A 21693-nucleotide genomic window follows, 5' to 3' on the forward strand; every position below is an offset into this window, starting at 1 on the left:
GAAATGTCCTCCCAACAGAAAACTCCATCTCCTACCAGTTAGAAGGAACCAAGGTGTTAAGAGGATTTATCCAAGCCAGAATTTTTCAACTCTAGTGTCTACACCACGGAGCCACGTGGCCAAAGTCACTCAGAACAGGACGACACAGCCTACCTGCCACCTCCCTGCCAAGTAGCAGCGGCGTGCAAACCTTTTGGTCTCAAAGGCCTTCATGCTCCAAAAATGGAGTAACCCACAATGAGCTTCTGTTTATCTGGACTGTTTTATTGATATTCCCAAAATGTAAATGAGAAAGCCAAAATTACCAAAAAACCCTACTACATGTAGACGTTTTTTAAACTGCTTTTCAACTGAATCCTGAGTTTAAAGTTATTTATGCCTGAGTCCAACATCAATCCCTTCATCAAACGAGTCCCAAGCTTCCCTCCGCCTCCCCTCCCCTAACTGCCTCGAAGGTGGACTTTTCCCTTTATCTTCCTCCTTGCCCCAGGCACTGTGGGTTCCAATCCCAGTAGAAGAGGGTCTCCTGCACATCATCCGATCTCCTGTCAGCATCCAGTCCTCATCCAGAGTGACCACACTGTCTCGGCTGTCCCTTCCCTGACCTAGCCCCCCACTTAACGCTGCTTTGATTTATTTTGGGGCCACACCTGGAGATGCTCTGGAGTTACTCCTGGCTCTGCATTCAGCGTCACTCTTGGCAACACTCGGCGGACCATATGGGATGCCTGGGTTCCAATCCTGGTTGACTGCGTGCAAGACAAAACACCCTCCCCGCTGTACCATCACTAAGGCCCCCACTTCACACTTTAGTGAAAGGATTTCCTGAAGGAAAAAAGCAGTAGTTGATGGCTGGAGAAACAGTGCGGCAGGCCGAGTGCTTGCCCTGCACGCGGCCCACGTGGGCCGGATTCCCCGGGGGGACGCATTGCTCCCCCCAGCCCCCGGCAGGAAGGGTCCCCAAGCAGAGCCAGGAGTAAAGCTGAACATTTCTGGGTGTGTCCCCAAACCTCTGCTCCTGATCTATCAGACGGACGACCTCACCGATACTTCAGTCCAACGTGGCTGTTGGCAGATACTAAGTCAGACCTCCAAAGAGAGAGTAGCGTGTATCTGCCAACCCACCAAGACCACTTTCTGACACACCTGCCAGCCAGTCTGTCTCACACACTGAACACACGTGTGTCTGAGCAACTGGGAAATGTTATTAGACAAAGCAAAAGAGTTACACTTTCCCTCAACATCTGTAACTGTCAAAACTTTCTAAGTTTTGAATGACAGAAATTTTGTAGTAGTAGTCTGGTTTGGTTCTGGTTTTTAATTTTTTTCCCCCCGTTGGGGGCCTCGGAGTTTACTCCTGGAAGGGCTAGGGGGTACATCCACGTGTTGGGGAATTGAATCCAGGTCAACCACGGGCAAGGCACCCGCTGTACTATGATTTCCAGTCCCTAAAACTTCACAATTTTTATTATGAGCCACAAATCCCTCAAGCGCTTCCTTGAGAGAATGAGTGGAAACACCGAATCTGAAGCCTGCAGTTCCCTCTCACACAGTGCAGAGGCCAGGGTGGGCACCACTGGGCTCAGAAGCTACTGCTCTGCAGCCCAGCGTGTCCACTACCACGCAAGGCTGGTTATCTCGGAGCACTTGCCAGCGCTTCACTGAACTTTTTTGTTTCTGGGCCACACCTCGCAGTGCTGACTCCTGGAGGGCCAAGCTAGCTGCATGTGAGACAATCGCATGACACACTGTAGCTCTGGCCCCACACAGGGTACTTTTTAAATGTACCATTTCTATCATTTAAGAATCTACTGGGGGGGGGGGAGATCCTAGAGGCAGTTCAATGGGTAAGGTGTTTGCCTTGCATGTGCCTAGCCTGTGTTCAATCCCTGGCATCCCATGTGCTCGCTCCCCTGACCCCACTAGGAGTGACCCCAGAATGCAGACCTAGACCCAGGAGCAAGCACTAAGGGCGTGGTCCAAAAACAAAATCTGTAATAACCTCTACAGTTTCTTAGATTCTCTAACTCAGTAAAATGTTCCTTTAGAAGTGGATCACAACAAAACCAAATACGAACAACCTCCCAAAAATGTACAGGAGGAAGGGCATTTGCCTTGCACCTGGAGACCCATGTTCGATCCTCAGCATCCCATATGGTACCCTGAGCACCACCATGAGTACTCCTGGCAGGGCCAGGAGTAAACCTTAAGCATGAGCATGGCTGGGTGTGACCCCAAAATCAAACCAAACCAAAACAAAAACAAAAAAAACCATCACACTCTGTGGGGGTCAGAGCCATAGTACAGTAAGGGTAAGGTATCTGCCTTGCACTTGCTCACAGCCTACCAGGGTTCAATCCCTGGCATTCCATTATGATCCCCCAAGCACCATCAGGTGCCATTCCTGAGTGAAGAGCCAGGAATAACCCAAGCACCGCCAGGTGTGGCCCAAAAATAAACAAAGAACTCCGTAATCCAGGCCCCAAGCAGCAGTTTGTGTGGCCCAACAGGACAAAACCCTAGTGAGTCACTGTAGTCAGTGCAGTGCCCTTTAACTGCCCTCTGACACTACTTGGGGCTTACTGTCACGGCAGCTCCCAGGAGAAACCAGGTACACATGAGTGTCACGCATCTACACAGATACCTGGAGTCCCCCAGCTCAGAACCCTCACAGGACCCCAACTATGATCTGGTAACAATATTCAGCAGGAGTCAGAAATCAGAGCCACTGCAAGAAACCACCTGGCTGCCGGGCATGCCGAACTCAGAGCTTTCCTGACTGGGTAGGCCAAAGCTCGTTATATTTTGATGTTTATATTTGGTATAACAGGTCATGCGCGCCACAACTCTAATTTACTTGGATGAGGAGGGAGCAAGATGTTAGCCCGGCGTTCTTCTGAGAGAGAAACTAGTGAGACAGAAAGGAAGGTTTTCCAGTTAAAAACACCTTTACAAGTCAGTTTTTATGAACGTGCCCCAAAATCTTGGGCCACTAGCTGTGTCCAGGAATCTGGGCCTTAGTAGTTTCCAGGCAGTAGCCAAAGCTGAGGCTGACCTGACCCTCTTCTCTCCCCACCAATGCCCAAACACAGGAGGAGGACAGGCCCAGAAGATGACTCAACGGGGTGGAGAGCAACTTCACAAATGTGAGGCTTAGGTGTGATCCCCCATGCCACCTGGCCTAGTGATCCCCAGCCACAAGCCAGGAGCTGTGAGGAACTGCAGGGGATGCCTCGAAACAAGAAACACAAAGTCCACGAAACAGAAATCCCTGATTTCATTTATTTGAACACCTATGAAGAACAAGAGTCACTCACAAGGTCTGGAGAGAGTCCAGGAGGTAAGGAACTCGCCTTGGCCTACAGCCAACCCTGGTTTGAGACAAAGCACCACACATGGTCCCCCAAACCCGGTCAGGAGTAAGCTCTGAGCACCCCCCAACGGTCCCAAAGCCAAACCAAGAAACAAAAAAAGAGAAAGCTGCTGTGCGAGCCAAGACTAGCTCCTGAGAGATGCCCAAGGTAACGCTAGGATAAGGTTCCTGGACAGGCTTCTTCTCTGACAGAGGCGGCTGGGAGAGTTATTAACTCTAGCTGTTCATCAGGAATGCTGATCCTGGCCTGGGCTCAGGGCTCAGTGGCCTAGCACTCTGTGCGATGCCCTGGGTTTCACACCTACGACCACCAGAAGGAAAAGAGGCCAACCCTCCAGAGAATACCCCGCTGGCCAACCTACTGTTTTAGATCCTCCAAAGCTTACTCTGGCCCCAGCACCAAATGGGGGCCCCACTTCACTCTGCAGCACCCACACCGGCCACCACACCCCATCCGTGCTGCATCAGCAAGAGGCTGAAATAAAGCCAAGCTCTGCTCCAGGCCACCCCTGCAGAGGCAGAGACAGGGAACAGCGTGCTGTGAGTGCCGTCTACGCTGTTCTCCACAAAGCAGGCACATTGCCAACACCGTCGAGTTCTCACGGGTGACCCAATCCCCAGGGGTAAAGTCTGGAAGGAACTTTAATTTCATTACCACGATAAGCACATTTCTAATCTTTAACTAGAGGAAGGCTAACCTTTTCCCAAAGACAACCCCTCCCCCCAGGAAAAGCAACACAGGTGAGGGCGCCAGAAAGCCCTTGGATTCACTTCCTGTTTCATTTTCAATTACTGGCAGTGGCATTCAGAAACCTTTCACTGCAGTTGGCAGATCAAGAAGTTAGGACATGGGTCAGAGGTTTTCAAGTGCGATGGAGACCCTTTCGGTAGCCTGAAGTCCATTGCAGCGGGACAATATTACTTACTCTAATAGCAGTTTTCAGCAAATGTAACCCAGAAGTAAATGCCAACTTTGGCTGTTGTCAGTGGAGCCGAACATTAAAAAAGATGTCACCATGCCCACCGATGTTTTTGTTTTGGAAAACAATCACCATGTCGTGTGCGTTAATACACAAGTGCTTATCAATTTTTGAGCTCATTTCAATGCCTCATTTGTAGTTTTTGGGTCACACACCAGCAATTCTTAAGGATTCCTGGCTTGGACGATGGGGAGGAACACACAATCACGGATGTTAAGGACTGATGAACCAAAAAAACAAAACACAACAGAAAAGAACGGATGAACCCCGGCCTCCAGCATGAGGTATCCACTCCGGCCGTGGGCCGAGGCGCCCACCATGATTAAATCAAGTCGGGGCGGCGGGTGGCACAAGCGGGAGAGCAGATGCCCGCACGCACATACGCGGTCTACCAGGCAGAGGGCTGCACTGGCGGCCAGGGGCCTCCTGGCCTGCTCGGCCACGGATGTGAGCGGGCGGCAGCCACCCTTCCTCGACCTTCCCGCTCTGGATGGGAGACCTGCGAGCCTGCCCACCATGCCCACCTTCGGCCTGGCGGCGGGTCTGGGGCCCAGGGCCCATGTCTGTTGTCTCTGCCCTCCTACTTTTCCCCGTCTGAATTTCCCGCACATCCCACGAAGACACAGGAGGAACGCCAGCACCCACGAAACGCACCCACCGACCCTCGGCTCGCCAAGCCGCCGGACCCCGCCGGACGGGGTCGCTCCCCTGACGCCACGCGCGAATCACGCGACCGCCGCTGCGGGGCCGCCCCGCGCGCCTCCCGGGCCAGGGCGCTCGGACCCGCGAGCAGCGGCAGAAACACGCTCAGGTCGGGGTGCGAGCGGCACCGGGCGGGCGGGCGGGCGCAGAGCCGGGAGCCCGGAGCGGGACCCCGGCTCGAGGTGACGGGGAGCACGACCCCGCCGCGACGCCCACCCGGGCACCGGGCCGGGCGGAGGGAAGGACGCCGGGGCCCCAAGCGGAGCCGCGGGCCACAGCCGGGGACGGGCAGGCCGGCCGAGCACCCCGGGGCGGCCCCCCGCAGGCGCCGCCGAGCCCCACCTGCGCCCCCCACGCCCCCGCTGAGCTTCCCGGGCGGCGCTGCCCTCCCGCCCGCCGCCCCGACGGGAACCGGCACCTCGGCCCGCCCGGCCCGGCGCGGCCCATTGTGATGCGCCCGAGCGACGGCGACGCGACGCTCCGCTCCGCTCCCGCCACGGCCCGGCCCGCAGCAGCCCGGCGGGCGCCCCGGCAGCGGGGGCGCCGGCCGCGACCACCAGGCCCGCCCGCCGCCATCTTCTCTCCTCAGCGCGCGAGGCCGGCGCGGACGCCGCGGCCCGCCGGTCCGACGCCGGCGCCGGCCCCGGCCCCGGCCCGGCCCCGCCGGCCCGCCGGCCCGTGGGCGCCCGCGGCGGCCGGCGCCTCCGCCCCGCAGGCCACTCACCGGGCCGCAGGCCTTGAGGGTCTCGCAGCCATTTCCTCCGAGCGCGGCCGCCGAGTGGGCGGACGGGCGGGGTCGGCGCGGCCACCGAGACGCCGCGGGCTAGAGCGGCCGCGGCGCGCGCGCGCCCCGGGCCCCGCGAAAACACAAGCTACCGAGACGCCACGGGCTAGAGCGGCCGCGGCGTGCGCGCGCCCCGGGCCCAAGGAAAACACTGGCTACCGAGACGCAGCCGGCTAGAGCGGTCGCGGCGTGCGGGCGCCCCGGGCCAACACAAGCTACCGAGACGCAGCGGGCTAGAGCGGCCGCGCACACTCCGCGCCCCGGGCGGAAGCCAGGCCCGGCCCCGGACTCCACGGGAGGGTCCGCAGGGGTGGGGCCGGGGACAGGGCCACACGGCCGCCCACGTTCTGCACCCCCACCGCGAGAAGCGGCCCGGGGCGGAAAGGCCACTCGCGCCGAGCTCGGCCCCCAACGGACGGGGCCGGGCCCTGCCTGGGAACCCTAGTGTCCCTTCGAAACCCCAGGGGTACTTCCGGCTGTCCTCACGGAGCGCTCCCGCCCTGGGGAGAGGCATTTCTGAAGTGGGACCGGACACTCCCCAGGCCAGCAGTTAAATCGGGGGGGCCAGAGCGACTGCGCGGCGGGCAGGGCGTTTACCCCGCACTTGGCTGACCCGGGTTCAATCCTTGGCACCCCCTGTGCTCCCTCGAGCAGCATCAGGAGGGATCCCTGAGTGCCAGCCAGGAGCAGTCTCCCGCGCCCCCGCCAGCGTGCAATCCGAGGAGCAAGCCCACTTAAAAGGCAGGCTCCAAGGGGGCTGGGACACCGGGAGCCGAAGGGGAGGGTGGGGTTGGTGTTGGAATACTGACTGTAAACCACAGTGTATATATAAAGCGTAAGGAGAAATTTCAAAAGGGGAGGGGGCACCTCCATTTGTCTCAAATTCTTCCCTAAACAACTCCAGCACAAAGGCCAGAGTCCATCAGAGTCCGTGGAAACGACGAGGGGGACTAGGAGGACGGGGAACAGAAACAGAACGGGGAGCCCGGCTTCAAGGCCGGTTCAGAGCAGCTGAGAAGCGCCTGGTGGCGTGGGGGAGATCCACAGGCCAGATGCAACCCCAAGGCCTGAGAGCTCCACGCTGGGAACAAAGGCATCTCAACGCTCATGTCTTCTCAGGCCCAAAGGAGGCAAGGCCCAGGGTCCCAGCCCACTGGAGAAACCAGATGGACCCAGGAAAGGATCAAGCGCCAAGCACTCGATCTCTGTACTCCCTGTGCCTGCCTGCTAGCGCGGGGGAGAGCGGCGCTTTGGAGGGAGGCTGTAGGGCTCTTCCAAACCTGATCCTCAACAGACCGAGGCTGTCAGCGGCCGGTGCGGAAGTGGGCACCATTTTGCATGACTCGGGTGGGGCCGCGGGGGGGCGGGGGGCTGCTTGCCCCTGACACAGGCAGCCAGGCTGAAAGCACTGTGGAAGGAGGCAGAGGACCAAGGGTACCACCTGGGAATGCAAATATTCTGAAACCGCTAACAGTTCAATCACTGTCCCGAAAAACTCATGAATCAAATCACTTTTGCACCTTGTCAGGTCACTGGTTGGTTGAGCAGGGACAAGACAAACCAGCCACCATGGCTGAGCTAGGAGCACTGGACTGTGGCCACCAGGCAAAGCACGGATCTCTTACACAGACCACTCAGCACCAGCAGACCGAATTCCCCACCTACATCTGAGCAGCAATAAGATGGACACAGCCAGTGAAGTGAGCTGGCCAGAGCTGCAGAGGGTGCATGCAGGGGAACCGCAGGTGCAGTGGCCAGAATTCACCCGGGGTCTGACCCTGAGGCCTGGAGCTGCCCGCTGGGGGCTGTGCCTGCATAGCAAAGGGGAACCACAGCCGTTTAGGGTCTTAGGCTAAAAAACTAAAATCTTTTGCCTTAGTAACTATTGCAAAGACTAGATACTCATGTAGTATTGATCTAACTACTCAATGCCCTATTCTTTTATTTTGTGGTACCAAAGATTGAACTCAGGGGCTGGAGCACAGCAGGGAGGGCGTTTGCCTTGCACATGGCCAACCCAGGTTCAATTCCCAGCATCCCATATGGTCCCCTGAGCACCGCCAGGAGTAACTCCTGAGTGCAGAGCCAAGAGTAACCCCTGTGCATAGCTGGGTGTGACCCAGAAAGAAAAAAAAAACACCCAAAGATTGAACTCAGGGTCCCACATATACAAGGCAAGTGCTCTACCACTGAGCGCTTGTTATATATATATATATCCTCACCAGTTACTTTTTTCTTAGCTAAAACATTCCTTGCAAGAAGATGCTGAAATTGACATGCTTCAATGAAATTTTCAAAGTTTTTAGATCATGGCTATTTTATATATTTAAAAGGAGGCAAATGGTCAATTCTAAATACTACAAGTCTAACTAAACGAAGGGCATAGGGGAGAAGGTTATCACCCCTGCCTGTCGTTCTGAACCCGGGCCCAAGGCCTTGCCCCAGGCCACCTGACACCAGGCAGAGCCTTCTCTGGAGAAGGAATGTGAGGTGCTTCTCTAGCCAAGAGCAGAGCTGTTATTTCTGTAAACCAGAATGAACACCTCCATCCAAAATGTCCAACCCCCCCCCCCAGTACAGGGGCAGGGACTGTTCAGGCCCCCACTGCAGTATAGATATATAAGGTCCACAAAACCCTGTGGTCTGACCCTTGGTACATAGTGGGCCTGACACAAATGCTCGTTGCCTGCCCAAAGGCCCTCCGTATTGTAGGGCCCAGAATGGCACTATAAATATCCACAGGGCTGAGCAGAACATAGATTTCCCCACCTCTGCTGACAAATGTTCTGTTATGCTATGTTCAAGTTACCCTGAATTCAGCAAAACTTCACTACCAAGAAGCCAGAATGAAGTGGCTAGGGCACCTGCCTTGCAAGCAGCCAACTCAGACTCAATCCCCGGCATCCTATATGGTTCCCAGAGCACCATCAGGAGTCATCCCTGAGTGCAGAGCCAGGAGTAAGCCCTGAGCATCGCCGAGTATGGCCCCAAAACTTAAAAAAAAATCCTAGGGTTCAATCTCTAGCACCGCAGATGGTTCCCTGGGCACGGCCAGGAGGAAAAAGTCCCGAGAACAACTGTGTGTGGTACAATAACAAAAAAATTATGACCATAGCAGTATTTTGCTCGAACGGGCACCAGTAACATCTCCATTGTGAGACTTGTTACTGTTTTTGGCATACTGAATATTCCATGGGGAGCTTGCCAGGCTCTCCGAGAGGGACAGAGGAATTGAACCCAGGTTGGTCCCGTGCAAGGCAAACGCCCTACACGCTGTGCTATTGCTCCAGCAGAGAATGGCAAGCTCCCCGTGGAATATTTGATGTGCCAGAAACAGTAACAAGTCTCACAATGGAGCAAATGGATAAACAACGGGAAGACGTGTGACAGTGCTGCGGTGCAGTCTTTTGGTAACCGTGAGCCTTCCCGGAGCATCATTTCCGCCGGTGGTTCCCTCTGGGAACTGGAAGGCAAACTTACCCAGTGAAAAGGCGAGAGGCAGGCGTGCAGGAAGGAGTTGTGCGCCAGACCATGCACCCCGATGGCCACTCCGTCGACCAGAGTGCAGCAAAGGGAATGGGAGGACAGGGCCCAAGGCCATCACGCGATGCCTAGGCCTGCCGGCGAGCAGGGAGCCTCTAGGGGGCACCGGTTCCAGTCCCTCCGGAGGGTCTGAGCAGCGAGCAGCCTTAGGCTTGTCTACGAGGGACCAGCAGGGTGAGGCCAGCTCTGCCGGTCACTCAACCTAACAGGAGCGTGAGGAGTCGAAAAGCTCCAGGCCCGGTGGGAAGGAGCTTCAGGACAAGGGAATGAGGGGCAAAATCCCGGTGAAAGATCCGGTCAGCAAAGTGTTTTATTAAAAGATCCCGTTCCTTCTGCCTGGTTTGGCTTACAGTCAGTTTCCAGAAACCCAGCAAGGATATTAAATGAGAGCATACCGGAAGGAAACATCGAACAGAATCTAGAGGCTGAATGGTTAGGGATCTCTTAGAGAAACCCAAAAAACTTTATTCTGAATTTCCACAAATTAACACCATAAGGTACAGTTCTAATTCTGGAAAACTTTTGAGTTACAAAACCAAGAGCTTCTAAAATTCAGAAATTGGAAGGGCCAGAGTAGAGTGACAGGACGACAGGTTGGGTGTTTGCCTTGCATGCAGTTGACCAGGGTTCAATTCTCAGCATCCCATATGGTCCCCCAAACACCAGCAGTTGATTGCTGAGCAAAGGAATAACCCTTGAGCATCCCCTGAGCATTTCCAGGTGTGCGCCTATCCCCCCCAAATTTAGAAATTGGGCCCGGAAGACCAGTGATAGTAGAGCGGGTAGGACCTTTGCATGCAGTCGACCCAGGTTCACCTCCGGACACCACACATGGTCCCCCGATCTCCGCCAGGAGTGATCCCTGATCACTGAGCCAGGACAAGCCTGAGCACAGCTAGGTGCAGCCCAGAAACAAAAAGAAAAATTGTGAGAGAGAATACAGTAGGGAAGACACTTGCCTTGCATGCAGGCAACCGGGGTTCAATCCCTGATACCTCACATGCTATCAGGGATCAGACACCTCACCATCCCCTGAGCCTGCCTGGAGTTATTCCTGAGCAAAGAACCGGAGTAGGCCCTAAGCACAGCTGAGTATGGCCAAAAGCCAGCATTAAGGAATGTTATTTCAAAATCTGAGGAAATAAAATCTTGCAAATCTTTACAGAAGGTTGGAGGCCAGGGGACGGTGCGAAAGTACAGCGGGTAAGGTGCTTGCCTTGCACATGGCCAACCCAGGCTTGATCCTTGGCACACCCATATGGTACCCACACCCATACCCATATATCCCATATGGTCCCCCAAGCCCGCCAGGAGTGATTCCTGAGTGCACAGCCAGGAATAACCTGAGGGCCTCCAGAGTGGCCCCAAAATCAAAACCCTACTAATACAGGGCAAGCTTTGCATGCATGGTTCTGGGTTCACCCAGCAAAAGGGGTAAAGTTACAAACGTGTGTAGGGGGGAAACAACTGGGAAAAGCTTTCCTTTTCAGGACTGCACAGGGGTGAAAGAGCTCGCCTTGCACAGAGCTGCCGCCGGTTCATCCCTGGCTCTGCACAGGCTCCCCCGTCACTGCCAGGACTGCAAGAAGAAACTCTGAGCAACAGCTAGGTGGACTGGATGAGGCCCCAAATCCAAACACAGTAGATCTTTCCTCGGCAAGAGATCGGTGTTTGTACCCCCAAGTACCCCAGAAAGGTGTCTCGTCACAGAGGCTGTAGAGCAGAGCAGGAAGGGCGCTGGCCTTGCACCCGGCCAACAAGGCTTCGACCCCTGGCACTAGAGGGTCTTCTGAGCCTGGACGGGAGTGCAGAGCCAGGAGCCCCAAGCACCGCCGGGTGTGGCCCCCCGACAAACAAAAGGTGTGATCTCGGTGGTCAGAGAAACAGTAAGAGGCAAATCCCAGCGCCCCGTAGCAAGGGTACACGGGGTGGGCCCCGACACCGAGACACCAGACCCCGAGGTGCAGGGCGAAGCCCGAAGGTGCACGCGAAAGGGTGCGAGGAGCCGCGCGGACGCCCTCGACCAGCCCGAGCCCCACCGCTGCCAGGACTGCAAGAAGAAACGTGCAGTGCCCGCCCGGCTCCGGCCGCGTCCGCAGGGCGGGCAGGCAGCGGAGAGGGAGGAGGGGGCCTGGCGCCCCGACCCAGGCGTCGCCGGTCGCACGCGGGGCGGCCCAAGCCCGCGCGGGTCCGGCCGGACCGTCCGCCCGAGCAGGCCGCGGGTCCAGCGGGGGAAGCCCGGGCGGGGGCAAGGGGCGACCCTCCCCAGCCGCCCCCAGCACGACGCCGTGGGGGCCTGCGCCCAGCCCGCGGCCCGGGAAGGGAGGCCCTCGCCGGCGCGCCGCTGGCCTTTCCCGACCCCGGGGGCGCCGGTCGCGGGGAAGGGGCCCGCCCACGCCAGCACGGCCGCAGGCCGGGCGCAGCGACCACGAGCGCCCGACGCGCACGGCCGGGGCCGGACCGGCCACGACCCCGCCGGGACGCCGCGACCCCCGGGCGCGCCCCAGGCCCAGCGCGCGCCCGGCCGCCCCCTCCCGCGCCCGCCCCGCGCCCCGCCCCGGCCGGGGCCTTACGCAGACGACGGGGAGGACGCCGAGCCCTTCGCCTCCGAGTCCGAGCGGCCGCCGGCGCGAGCTCCCGGCGCCGCCTCCGCGGCGGCCGTCTGGCCCGGGGCCGAGCGGCGCGTTTGACTCTCGCGCCAACCCGTAGCGCGAGGCGCCGCCGGCCGCCGTGCGCCGGCGCGGAAGCGGAAGCGGCAGCGCGGCGCTTCCGGGGGCGGGCCCGGCGGCGCGCGCCCCGATTGGCTGCGGGCTCGCGGGCTCGCGTCTCGCGAGAGTCGGCTGAGGGGGCGGCCGCCGCTGCGCCCGCCGCCCGCTCCCGCCCCCGCCCCGCCTCCGCCGCGGCCCCCGCTCGGCCGCGTCTCCCGCGCCGCCGCCGCCGCCGCCGCCCCTGCCCCTGCCCGCCGGCCGGCCGGCCCCGAGCGGCCGCGACTCCGCGCAGCGCGGGACGCGGGGCCCGCACGGTAAGATGGCCGCGGGCCGCCGGGCGGGGGGCGGGCCGGCCGGCGGCGGGCGGGGGCGGGGGGCGCCGGGCCGCGGCGGCGGCGGTTGGCGGGGCCGGGGGCGGGGTCGCGCCGCGTCCCGCCACGTGCCGCCGGGTCGCCGCTGACGGGCGCCGCCGACGTGAGGGGGGGCGCCGCGCCACAGCCACCGCGGCGGGTGGGCGCGCGCCCGGGCGGGCGCCGGGGGCCGGGCCCGGGGGTCGCCCGCTCGCCCCTCGCGCCCGCGCCCGCCGCCGGCCCTCGCCTCCTCCGGGCGCCCGCGCCGGCCGGGATCGCGTCACCCCGGCGCCCCGCGCCCGCGCGGACACGGCTGGCGCGTGGCGTGGGGACAGGCCCGGCCGGTGTGGCGGGCCCCGGGGCTCGGCCCGGCTCGGTCTCCCCGCGCCTCGGCCGGGGCTCGCGCCCCCGCCCGTGTTCCCCACGGTCCCGCCGGCCCCAGCCCCGCCCGGTCCCCGCCCCCGCGCGCGCTCGCGGCTCCGGGCGCATCCTCAGGCGAGCGTGTCCCGCAGAGAGACCAGGATGAGTTACGCGGAGAAGCCCGACGAGATCACGAAGGACGAGTGGATGGAGAAGCTCAACAACTTGCACGTCCAGCGCGCGGACATGAACCGCCTCATCATGAACTACCTGGTCACAGGTAACCGCTGTCCCTCCGGAGTCGGAGTCTCCCTGCGTGGACGCAGTTAGCCGTTTCCGGGGAGACCCCGCGGGGAGGTGTGTCCAGGCATCTGCCCGGTGCCCGTCGCAAGCCGCCTCCTTTGGGGCCAGAGAGATCGTCCAGGGTCTGGTAAGGCACTTCCTGGGTGCTCCCAGCTGGAGCTCTGCCAGGCCTGGCCGCAGGCGGAGATCCGAGTGGGGGGACAGCACGGACTTGCTCTGTGTGTTGCTGACCTGGGTTCAGTCTTGGCACCACGTGTGGGTCCCTGAGCCCACCAGGAGTGACCTCTGCAGGCAGACACAGGCGGGGAGGAAGCCCTGAGCACCACCAGCTGTGGCCAGGAGTTCACTACTGGGCTGTTTTTTGGCTTTTTGGTTTGTTTGTCTTCTATTTTTTTTGGCCAAAGGCCGGGGCAGGGGCCCGTTCTGGGGTCTGGAGCAGGGGAGAGCTCCTGGGCCGAGCACTTGATTTGCACGTGAGAAGCCCAGATTCCATCTCCGGTGATCTCTGAGCACAGGGTGGGAGGAGCTCCTGGGTGCCAGCAGATGTGACTGGGAGGGAGGGAAGAAGCCTGGGAAGATGAAGCCTGGAGCGCGTGTCGCCTTGCCCACGGATGAACCATCGCCCATGCTCGTCCGGGGCCTTATGTGGGAGGCAGGCACTTGACACAGGCCACACCCGCCTCCCCGACTCTGCATCGGGGAAGTTAACTGTTCGAAAGCGTGTTACAGCCAAGTCTGTGCTCTCCTGGCCAGTCTGGTGAGTTTGATAAAGCGCTCCCGGAAGCGTGGCCCAGTTGAGAAGCGGGGAGGAGGAAGGACAGGAACAGGAGACAGAAGCGGTCTGCTGGGGCGTGGGTCGCCCTCCCCGCCTGTGGACGTTCCTTCCCAAAGGAGCCTCCCCGAAGCTTCTGCCCCAGGGGCACTGCACCTTGGCTTTGATGTCGAGAGTCAGTGGGTGCCCGGCCGTTCTCCTGACCTGCTGTCCCTCCTCCAGCGCGCTCTGGCCGCTCAGATTGGGGAGCCTCTCCCTTCTGTACTGCAGGGGCATCACTAGTGAATCGCTGATACTAACACCCAAGCCTAGGAAAGCTTCGTTCGTGCAGAAGGTGCTCAACCAGGGTGAAGGGTTGCTAGAGATGAAAGACTGCCAATGTCTTGCCGACTCTGCACGCAGCAAAGCTGGGCCTTGTTTGCTTTCAGAAGGCTTCAAAGAAGCAGCAGAGAAGTTCCGTATGGAGTCCGGAATCGAGCCCAGCGTGGATCTGGAGACGCTGGATGAGCGCATCAAGATCCGGGAGATGATCCTCAAAGGCCACATTCAGGAGGCCATCGCCCTGGTCAACAGTCTCCACCCCGAGCTCCTGGACACAAACCGCTACCTGTATTTCCACCTGCAAGTAAGCTGGGAGGCCCAGCTCGGAGGGCACCTTCGTGACAGCCCCAGTGACAAGGCTGAACTGCACTGGGAAAGGGACGATGCAGGAGTCAGCTGTTAGATGTCTCAGAAATGGTTCTTTTGTGTGGGGGAGTGGTTTGGGGTGGGGGTGAGCCACACCCAGGATGCTCAGGGTTTACTCCTGACTCTGTGCTCAGGGGGACCCCAGAGGGGCTGGGAATAAGACCCAAGTCAGCTTCTTGCAAGGAAAGCCCCTTCCCCACCAGCTGGGCTGGTCTTCAGCAGTCCCAGGCGTCCCCCTCCAGAGTGGGGTGAGTGCCACACGTGGATCTGTGCTGGGGGCCACTCCTGCTGGTGCTGGGGGTTGCAAACGCAGCATCTCACGGATGCTGGCCGCCAGCAGGTGCCCAGGGCTTGTAGGGAGTAGGGGGCGGCGCAGGGTCTGCTGAGAGGAGGGGCTGAGAGCTCGGCTCTCGCGCGATGCGCGCCACGGGGGCTGTGGGGTCGCGGGGTCTGAGCCCGGCTGCTTTTGCACATCCAGCAGCAGCACCTGATCGAGCTGATCCGCCAGCGGGAGACGGAGGCGGCGCTGGAGTTCGCCCAGACCCAGCTGGCGGAGCAGGGCGAGGAGAGCAGGGAGTGCCTGACGGAGATGGAGCGCACGCTGGCGCTGCTGGCCTTCGACAACCCCGAGGAGTCGCCCTTCGGGGACCTCCTGAACATGATGCAGCGGCAGAAGGTGAGCGCCTCCGGGAGCGCATCCTTGTCCCTCCGTCCTCTGCGAGCCGTCCGGGCACTCCCCCCAGTGCCCAGACTGGCCCGGACTTCCCCTGCCCGGGCCGGGGCTCTCCCACTGGCCTTGACCTTCTGCGGCAGGCTCTTCCCGTCCTTCCTGCCTTAGCCCCGTGGCCGCTCCCCACAGGGTCTCCCCGCCCTGCGGTCTCTCCCGCCGGCTGTCCCCTCTCCCTGAGGTTCCCCTGCCCGTGAGGATGGAGCCGGAGCCCCACTTGCCCTGGCTCCTGGCTTTTCCCGGGCCAGAGGTCCTGTGACCGTGAGCCCCCATGCCGGGCAGGAAGGGCACGGGCCCGGCTTTCCGTGGGGAGGGAGTGTTAGTCCGGTGGCCAGCCCACCCGTGGGGCCGCTCACTGTGCCTGTGCCCCAGGTGTGGAGCGAGGTGAACCAGGCCGTGCTGGACTACGAGAACCGGGAGTCAACACCCAAGCTGGCTAAGCTGCTGAAGCTCCTCCTCTGGGCTCAGAATGAGCTGGACCAGAAGAAAGTGAAATACCCCAAAATGACAGACCTCAGCAGGGGTGTGATCGAGGAGCCCAAGTAGCCGCGTGCCGGAGCCAGGCGCAGACTGCTCCCCTTCCTTTCCTTCTTTCTCTCGGCCCGGATCCTCTTTGAAGGGAGCCACGACCCCGGTGGGCGCTGGGAAATGGACGCCGGAAGTTTGCTGGAGACTGCCTGGCCGCTCCATGCCAGGGCTGGGAGCTGCGGCGCCGGGCGCCCAGGGTGCCCGCTTCGACCCCGAGCACTGGTCCTGACCTTGCTTTCTGCGCATGGGCAGACAGCGCCTCCCTCCGTGCGTCTCCTCGGCTGGTTTGCTCTTTGTTTCCTGGGAAAGACTATCCGTGTTGGATCTGCTGTGAGGACTCCGTGTGTGGCTGCGTTTGACTGTCCCCTTGGGTCTGGGCTGAGTGGCTTGGGAAATGAGTGAGACAAGTGGGCTGTGTGGGATTTTTCATTTTTAAATAGATATTTTGGTGCTGTATGTGGTGAGAGACTTTCCTATTGGATCACGGAACCATCTCTTCTCAGCAGTTTTGTTGAAAATAAAGGTTTCTCTTCGATTTCAAGAATGACCAAAATGGTCTCAGAAAGTTGACCCCTTGAACACACATTGTTTCGGGGATCCCCTGTCATTTGGCACTGACATCTCCAGCCCCCAAGCTGGACAGGGTCAGGGGGTGACAGCCCTGCCCACCTGTGCCCACCGCAGGGCAGCTCAGGAGCGCAGGCGTGTTCGGACTCCCTCGGTGCAATGTGCCTGTGAGTGCCTGGAGTGTGGATCGGGAGGTCCTACCAGTCCACTGGCCACGGGGCCTGGTCAGGGCAGACGGCCTGTTCCTATCAGCCTCCCATTGCTCAGGTCTGCATATGGTCACAGAAAGCTTGGGCAGGACATGTGGCACCGGGATGCTTTTGTGGAAGTCAGTTTTGACAGGCTTGGCCTGGTGCCCACCCCCAGGAGCTGAGGTGAGGTGGGTTGCCCCACTCGGCTGTTGCCATCAGATGCCTTCATGCGGTTGTCACTCCCTGCACAATGGCACACTGAGCGCCACTAGGTGTGGCTCTGCAGCCCGGGAGAATGAAGGTGCCTAGGGAAAGGGGATGGGAGCTGTTTGCTCCCTGGCTGGCGGGTCACAGCAGGGCCCGAACCAAGATCACGAGAGCAGAGGGCCCCGTGAGCCTGGCCATCTGCTTTACATAGACGGGGACTGGGCAGGGCACCTGGCACCGTCCCTTCAGGGCACCAGGTGCCCCTGTGTGCAGGAATGGGGCCGGGAACAAGTTGCAACTTGGGGAGCAGCGGGGTGCTTGGGGTCTCGTCTCCTGGTTCCAGTTGTCCAGCGCTCCTTGGCCTGCCTGAATGTGACTCAGGGGTCTCCCTGTCAACCTTCGGAGACCAGCACAGTCTGGCTTGGCCGCTGAGTCTGGCACACATCCTGGCTCGCTGTGGTGCGTCCATGCAGCTGTGCAGTTCTTAATCTCTGGAAAATGCCCGCGATCACTCAAATTTGAGAATCTCCTGGTGTCTGATCTGGTATGAGAAGGGCCGGGCAGACCTGTGCATGGACCGGAAGCTTCCTGAGTACAGGTGCTGGGCCCGTGAGCTCGGAGCGTCCCAGCTTCTAGAAGGCGCGTGTCTGTGGGAGGTGAATTGCCCCCAGTCCAGCACTGAACCCCACACAGACTTCCTGGGTATGCGTGTCACCCCACACTGACTGCCACAGTCCCCTCGCTTGCCCCACCCCACTCCTACCCAGAGACGCCCCGTCCTGCTTCACCCTGCGGGGCTTCATGGGGCTGTCGGGGCACCCACCTGACTGGGTCCTGCTGCTTAGTGCCCAGAGGGAGGACGCGCCTCATGTCCAGCCATTCCCCGCGGCCATCCTACCCGGCGGCACTGGCTGTGGTGAGGGTGGCACATACCTCCCTCTTGACCAGACTGGTGGACCTGGCCGCCCTGTCCCCTGGGCACCCCACATTTATTTAGGGCCTGAGCAGAAACGGGGCACGGCGTGGGGATGCGGTCTGCCACTGAGCTGGAATCTGTTTACTTGGGGTTTGGGGGCCATGCTGGCAGTGCTCGGGGGACCCTAGGCTTGAACCCTGTCCGCCGCGTGCCAGGCAAGTGCCCTCTCCACTGTGCTGTCACGCCAGCCCCTGAGCTCGAGTCTGGAAGAACCGAGTGCTGCGCCTTCCAGAACACCTGTGACGTCCGTGACCCCATTCCCATCCTGTCATCTCCCTGCCCCACTGTCCTGCTTCCCCATGACCTGTGACTGACTTTTTCTGGAAGGTGAGTGTGTGTCTGCCCAGAGGTGAGCACAGAAGACACGCATGTGCCTATTCCCACAGGCGGAGACGGCGACGGCACCCAAGGGTACGGCCACTCCTGGCAGCCCCATCTCGGGAAATGCTGCGTGAACTCTGCACTGCCCCCGTCACCTCCCCTGACCTCTGACATTTGCTAGGAGCGGCTAACCGAAGCCCTCGGGCGGGGCTGCCTGGCCGCTGCCAGCACCACGTTCCCGCCCTACCCTAAGGATTATCTCTGCCTGCAGAACCCAGGGGGCCAGAGGATAATGGGCAGGGCACTTGCCTTGCACAAGACAGAGCCCAGTTCCGTCCAGTACCCACAGGGTCCCCCGAGCGCCACCAGGAGTCAGCCCTGAGCTCTGGCAGTTGTGGCCTCCAAACCAAAAAAAAACAGGGCCGGAGCGATAGCACAACGGGTAGGGCGTTTGCCTTGCATGTGGCCGACCCAGGTTCAATCCCCGGCACCACCAGCAGTAATTCCTGAGTGAAGAGCCAGGAGTGATCCCTGAGCATCACTGGGTGAGACCCAAAAAGCAAAAAAAAGAAACCTGGGGCATGACCAGGTCGTCTCCCCGCTGCCCTCCACTATCCACACGGTCCTGGGCCTTCAGGGCCACTGAACACGGGTCACTCCGCCTCTTGGTCCAGGAGAGGGTCCCCCGAACCGCCGTCTGATCCTCGTACAGCTCTGCTGGGGGGCAGGTGGCACTTCCACCTCTGCTGAGCCATCCCGCTGCTGCTGCTGCTGCTGCTGCTGCTGTGTGCGGGCCGTGTGCCCCTCTGCTCTGCGCCACCTCCAGCCACAGGCTTGGCAGCTGCTTCTAGGGGCTCTGCCTCATGCGTGTGCACAGGTGTGTTTGCGTGTGTGCACAGATGTGACTGCATGTGTGCGCGTATGTGCATGTGTGCACAGGTGTGTATATGTGTACAGGTGTGTCCGTGTGTGCACAGCTGAATGCATGTGTGTGTACAGGTTTGTCTGCGTGTGTGCACAGGTGCCTACAGGTGTGCACAAGTATGTCTGAGTGTGCTCAGTGGCCTGATGCCCACCCACCTGGGCCGTGCCCTGCTGCTCTGTCCCTTCTCGCATGTCCACAGGGCAGGCGGCTGCGGTGTCTGGCTCCAGGGTGCGGCTTCCTTCTGCAGCCCGTCGGCCAAATGTCTTGGGCGTTTCTCATGCAGTCGCGTCTCAGTGTCCACCACGTGTTTGCAGCATGTCTGAGGCCTCTCTGCCATGGGTCAGTCACATGTCTGCACAATGCATGTCATGCCGGGACGGCCTTCCCCACTCTTCCAGTGACTGTGCCGCCACCGTCGCAGTCCACGTCCCATCCGCGTACCTGTGCCTGCATGTCCGTGTGCCCAGGTATCTGTTTTCCCATGTGCTCAGTACCAGGTGTCCATCTGCCCATGTATCGCCATGTGTCCAGACCTGTGGCCAGCAGAGGGCGCCATCGCACGGAGCTCTGCTCACCGCAGCTCTGGGGGCCTTCAGGGAGGCGCGGGGCAGGTGACGGGAGCTGGCGGCCCTTCCGCCCCCATCAGCAGACAGGCTTGCGGGCGGGCTGCGGTGGGGGCTTCCCGCGTGCATCTTGCTGCGAGGCCTGGGCACAGCGAGGCTGTCTCCCGGCTGTTCCGCAGGGCCCCCACCTCTGTGGGGCGCGTCCTGTGTTTCTGCCGCTCTGCTGGGTGGCCTGGGTGCAGGGACACCGACTCTGTCCTGCTGGAAAGTTCCCTGGCTGCAGCTGGACAGGCATCCCAGGCGGAGCGGCTGGGGTGGGGAGCCACCGAGTGAAGCGGCTTCATTAATCAGCTCGCTGGGGAAGGGCTTGGCACGCGCCTGTGCGAATGCCGCAGCCAGGCCTCCTGACTCCGGGGAAGGACATGCATGTTAGCTGGACGCCGCATGGAACACAGGATGGGAAGCCCAGCACCCGGTCCCGTGTCCCCCACCCTCTGGCCCCAGGGCTCCTGGGCCCCTCAGCCCCACCTCTACTGAGTCTCCAGGATGTCTCACCCAACGCTCCCGCTGCCTTGGGCCTCCCTGGCCCCACACACATGCACACATGCTCACACATGCCATGCTCAACCTACGTGCATCTACAGCCATGCATACACAGTACACCCACAGGTGCACATGTGATAACAGACATGCTTGCATCTATCAGCAAGATTTCACACACAGCAGTCATGCACATGCATACACGTGTCCGTGAGTGCACCGTACACATACACACATGCGCGCATAAACAATGCCTCGAAGTAACACTCTCAATGGACATGAACAAACTCATGTAATGAACCACTCCATCTACAAGCACAAGCACACGTGATGCAAGTGCACACATGTGCACCCTGTGTCTCTACATGTAGCACTGTCCTGTTGTTCATCGATTTGTTCGTCGATCTGCTCGAGCGGGCACCAGTAACGTCTCCATTGTGAGACTTGTTGTTACTGTTTTTGGCATATCAAGTATGCCATGGGGAGATTGCCAGGCTCTGCGTGCAGGGGGGATACTCTCGGTAATTTGCCGGGCTACCCGAGAGGAACGGAGGAATCGAACCCGGGTCGGCTGCGTGCAAGGCAAACGCCCTACCCTCCGTGCTATCGCTCCAGCACAAGGAATTATAAAGCCAGGTAATATTTATAACCTTCAAAAAAGATACATAGTAAGATTAGGGACTGGAGAGAGTCAATAGGCAGGGAGTGTGCCCTGCACTTGGTCAACCCCCAGTTCGAACCCTGGCACTGCATGTGCGCCCCCAAGTCCCGCCAGGAGTGCTTCCTGAGTATAGAGCCAGGAGTAAGCCCAGAGCGTCACCAGGTGTGGGCCAGAAGGTTGGAGTACATGCCTCTACGTGTCTCTACATGTAACAAACACATAGGCCCATGTGCACATGGATGATACAGAATCATACATGCAAACACACATGCTTTACACGCATGTGCACACTCCCAATCCCAGTCAGCCATGTGCAAAGCCCTCCCCACAGTGCCCTCCCCACTGTGCTCTCTCCAGCACTCCCCGCCGTCCCCCCCGCACCCCCCCCCCCCCCGTGCTGGGGAGGCCAGGCCCTCGCCAGCATTCAAGGGAAGAGCTCAGGGCTGCTGTCCACAGCGACTGGACTGAGGCCAGGGCTTGTCATGGGCAGCCCCCAAGCAGGGACCCTGAGGGCACAGGGACACAAAGACCCCCAAGCCCGAGAGATCTGCACGTCAGATCCCAGCCGGGCCCCCAGGACAGAAGGGAGGAGGCCGGGGGTTGTTCACTGCTCCCCAGGCCGCCTGGGCCGTGCTCTCCCCCACCCACACTCAGGGTTCCCCACCCGCCCATGGGGTGCCTCTGGGGGTTCTCCACATCTGCTGCCCCCTTGGTCCTGGTGCAGAAGTGGGGCCCGATCCGGCACTGCGACGTTTGCTGTCCGGAAAACTGTGCCCCATAGTCTGGGCCTACCACCGCCCCCTCCATCCACGCCCAGCCCCATGGGCTGTGTCTGTGCCCCAGACCAGCCTCGTTGGGGCTCCAGGGGACTGCGGGTCTGGCCCTGAGTGTGGAAGGCCGGGAAGCCTGAGCGCCCCTTCCCGGC

At 60.4% G+C, this 21693-nt stretch overlaps 2 protein-coding genes across 3 annotated transcripts in view; one reads left to right on the forward strand and one right to left on the reverse strand.

Annotated features, from left to right (window-relative positions):
- DIDO1 (death inducer-obliterator 1) overlaps positions 1-5830 on the reverse strand; it is a 36092-nt gene extending 30262 nt beyond the window's left edge. The window contains exon 1 of the mRNA XM_056108039.1: positions 5780-5830. The gene's annotated coding sequence lies outside the window, so the exon portion shown is untranslated. The remainder of the gene's footprint in view (positions 1-5779) is intronic.
- A 7122-nt stretch (positions 5831-12952) lies between these two features.
- On the forward strand, positions 12953-16349 carry GID8 (GID complex subunit 8 homolog). Of its 2 annotated transcripts, none has more exons than XM_056108122.1 (4): positions 12953-13080; positions 14304-14500; positions 15041-15238; positions 15662-16349. In XM_056108122.1, exons 1-4 carry the CDS (start codon positions 12963-12965, stop codon positions 15833-15835), a joined length of 687 nt encoding a protein of 228 aa, XP_055964097.1. In that variant the 5' UTR covers positions 12953-12962; the 3' UTR covers positions 15836-16349. The 2 variants fall into 2 exon arrangements, with proteins under 2 accessions (XP_055964097.1, XP_055964098.1); XM_056108123.1 differs by having other exon boundaries at positions 14307-14500.
- The last annotated feature ends 5344 nt before the right edge of the window (positions 16350-21693 follow it).

Source organism: Sorex fumeus, unplaced genomic scaffold, assembly GCF_029834395.1.
Source record: "Sorex fumeus unplaced genomic scaffold, SorFum_2.1 ptg000193l, whole genome shotgun sequence".
NCBI classification, from domain to species: Eukaryota; Metazoa; Chordata; class Mammalia; order Eulipotyphla; family Soricidae; genus Sorex; species Sorex fumeus.

Coding starts and splice junctions, on each gene's coding strand:
- GID8 (XM_056108122.1), top strand. CDS start 12,963: ATGAGTTACGCGGAGAAGCCCGACGAGATCACGAAGGACGAGTGGATG. Junction 14,501..15,040: donor ACCTGTATTTCCACCTGCAA/GTAAGCTGGGAG, acceptor TTGCACATCCAG/CAGCAGCACCTGATCGAGCT. Junction 15,239..15,661: donor ACATGATGCAGCGGCAGAAG/GTGAGCGCCTCC, acceptor CCTGTGCCCCAG/GTGTGGAGCGAGGTGAACCA.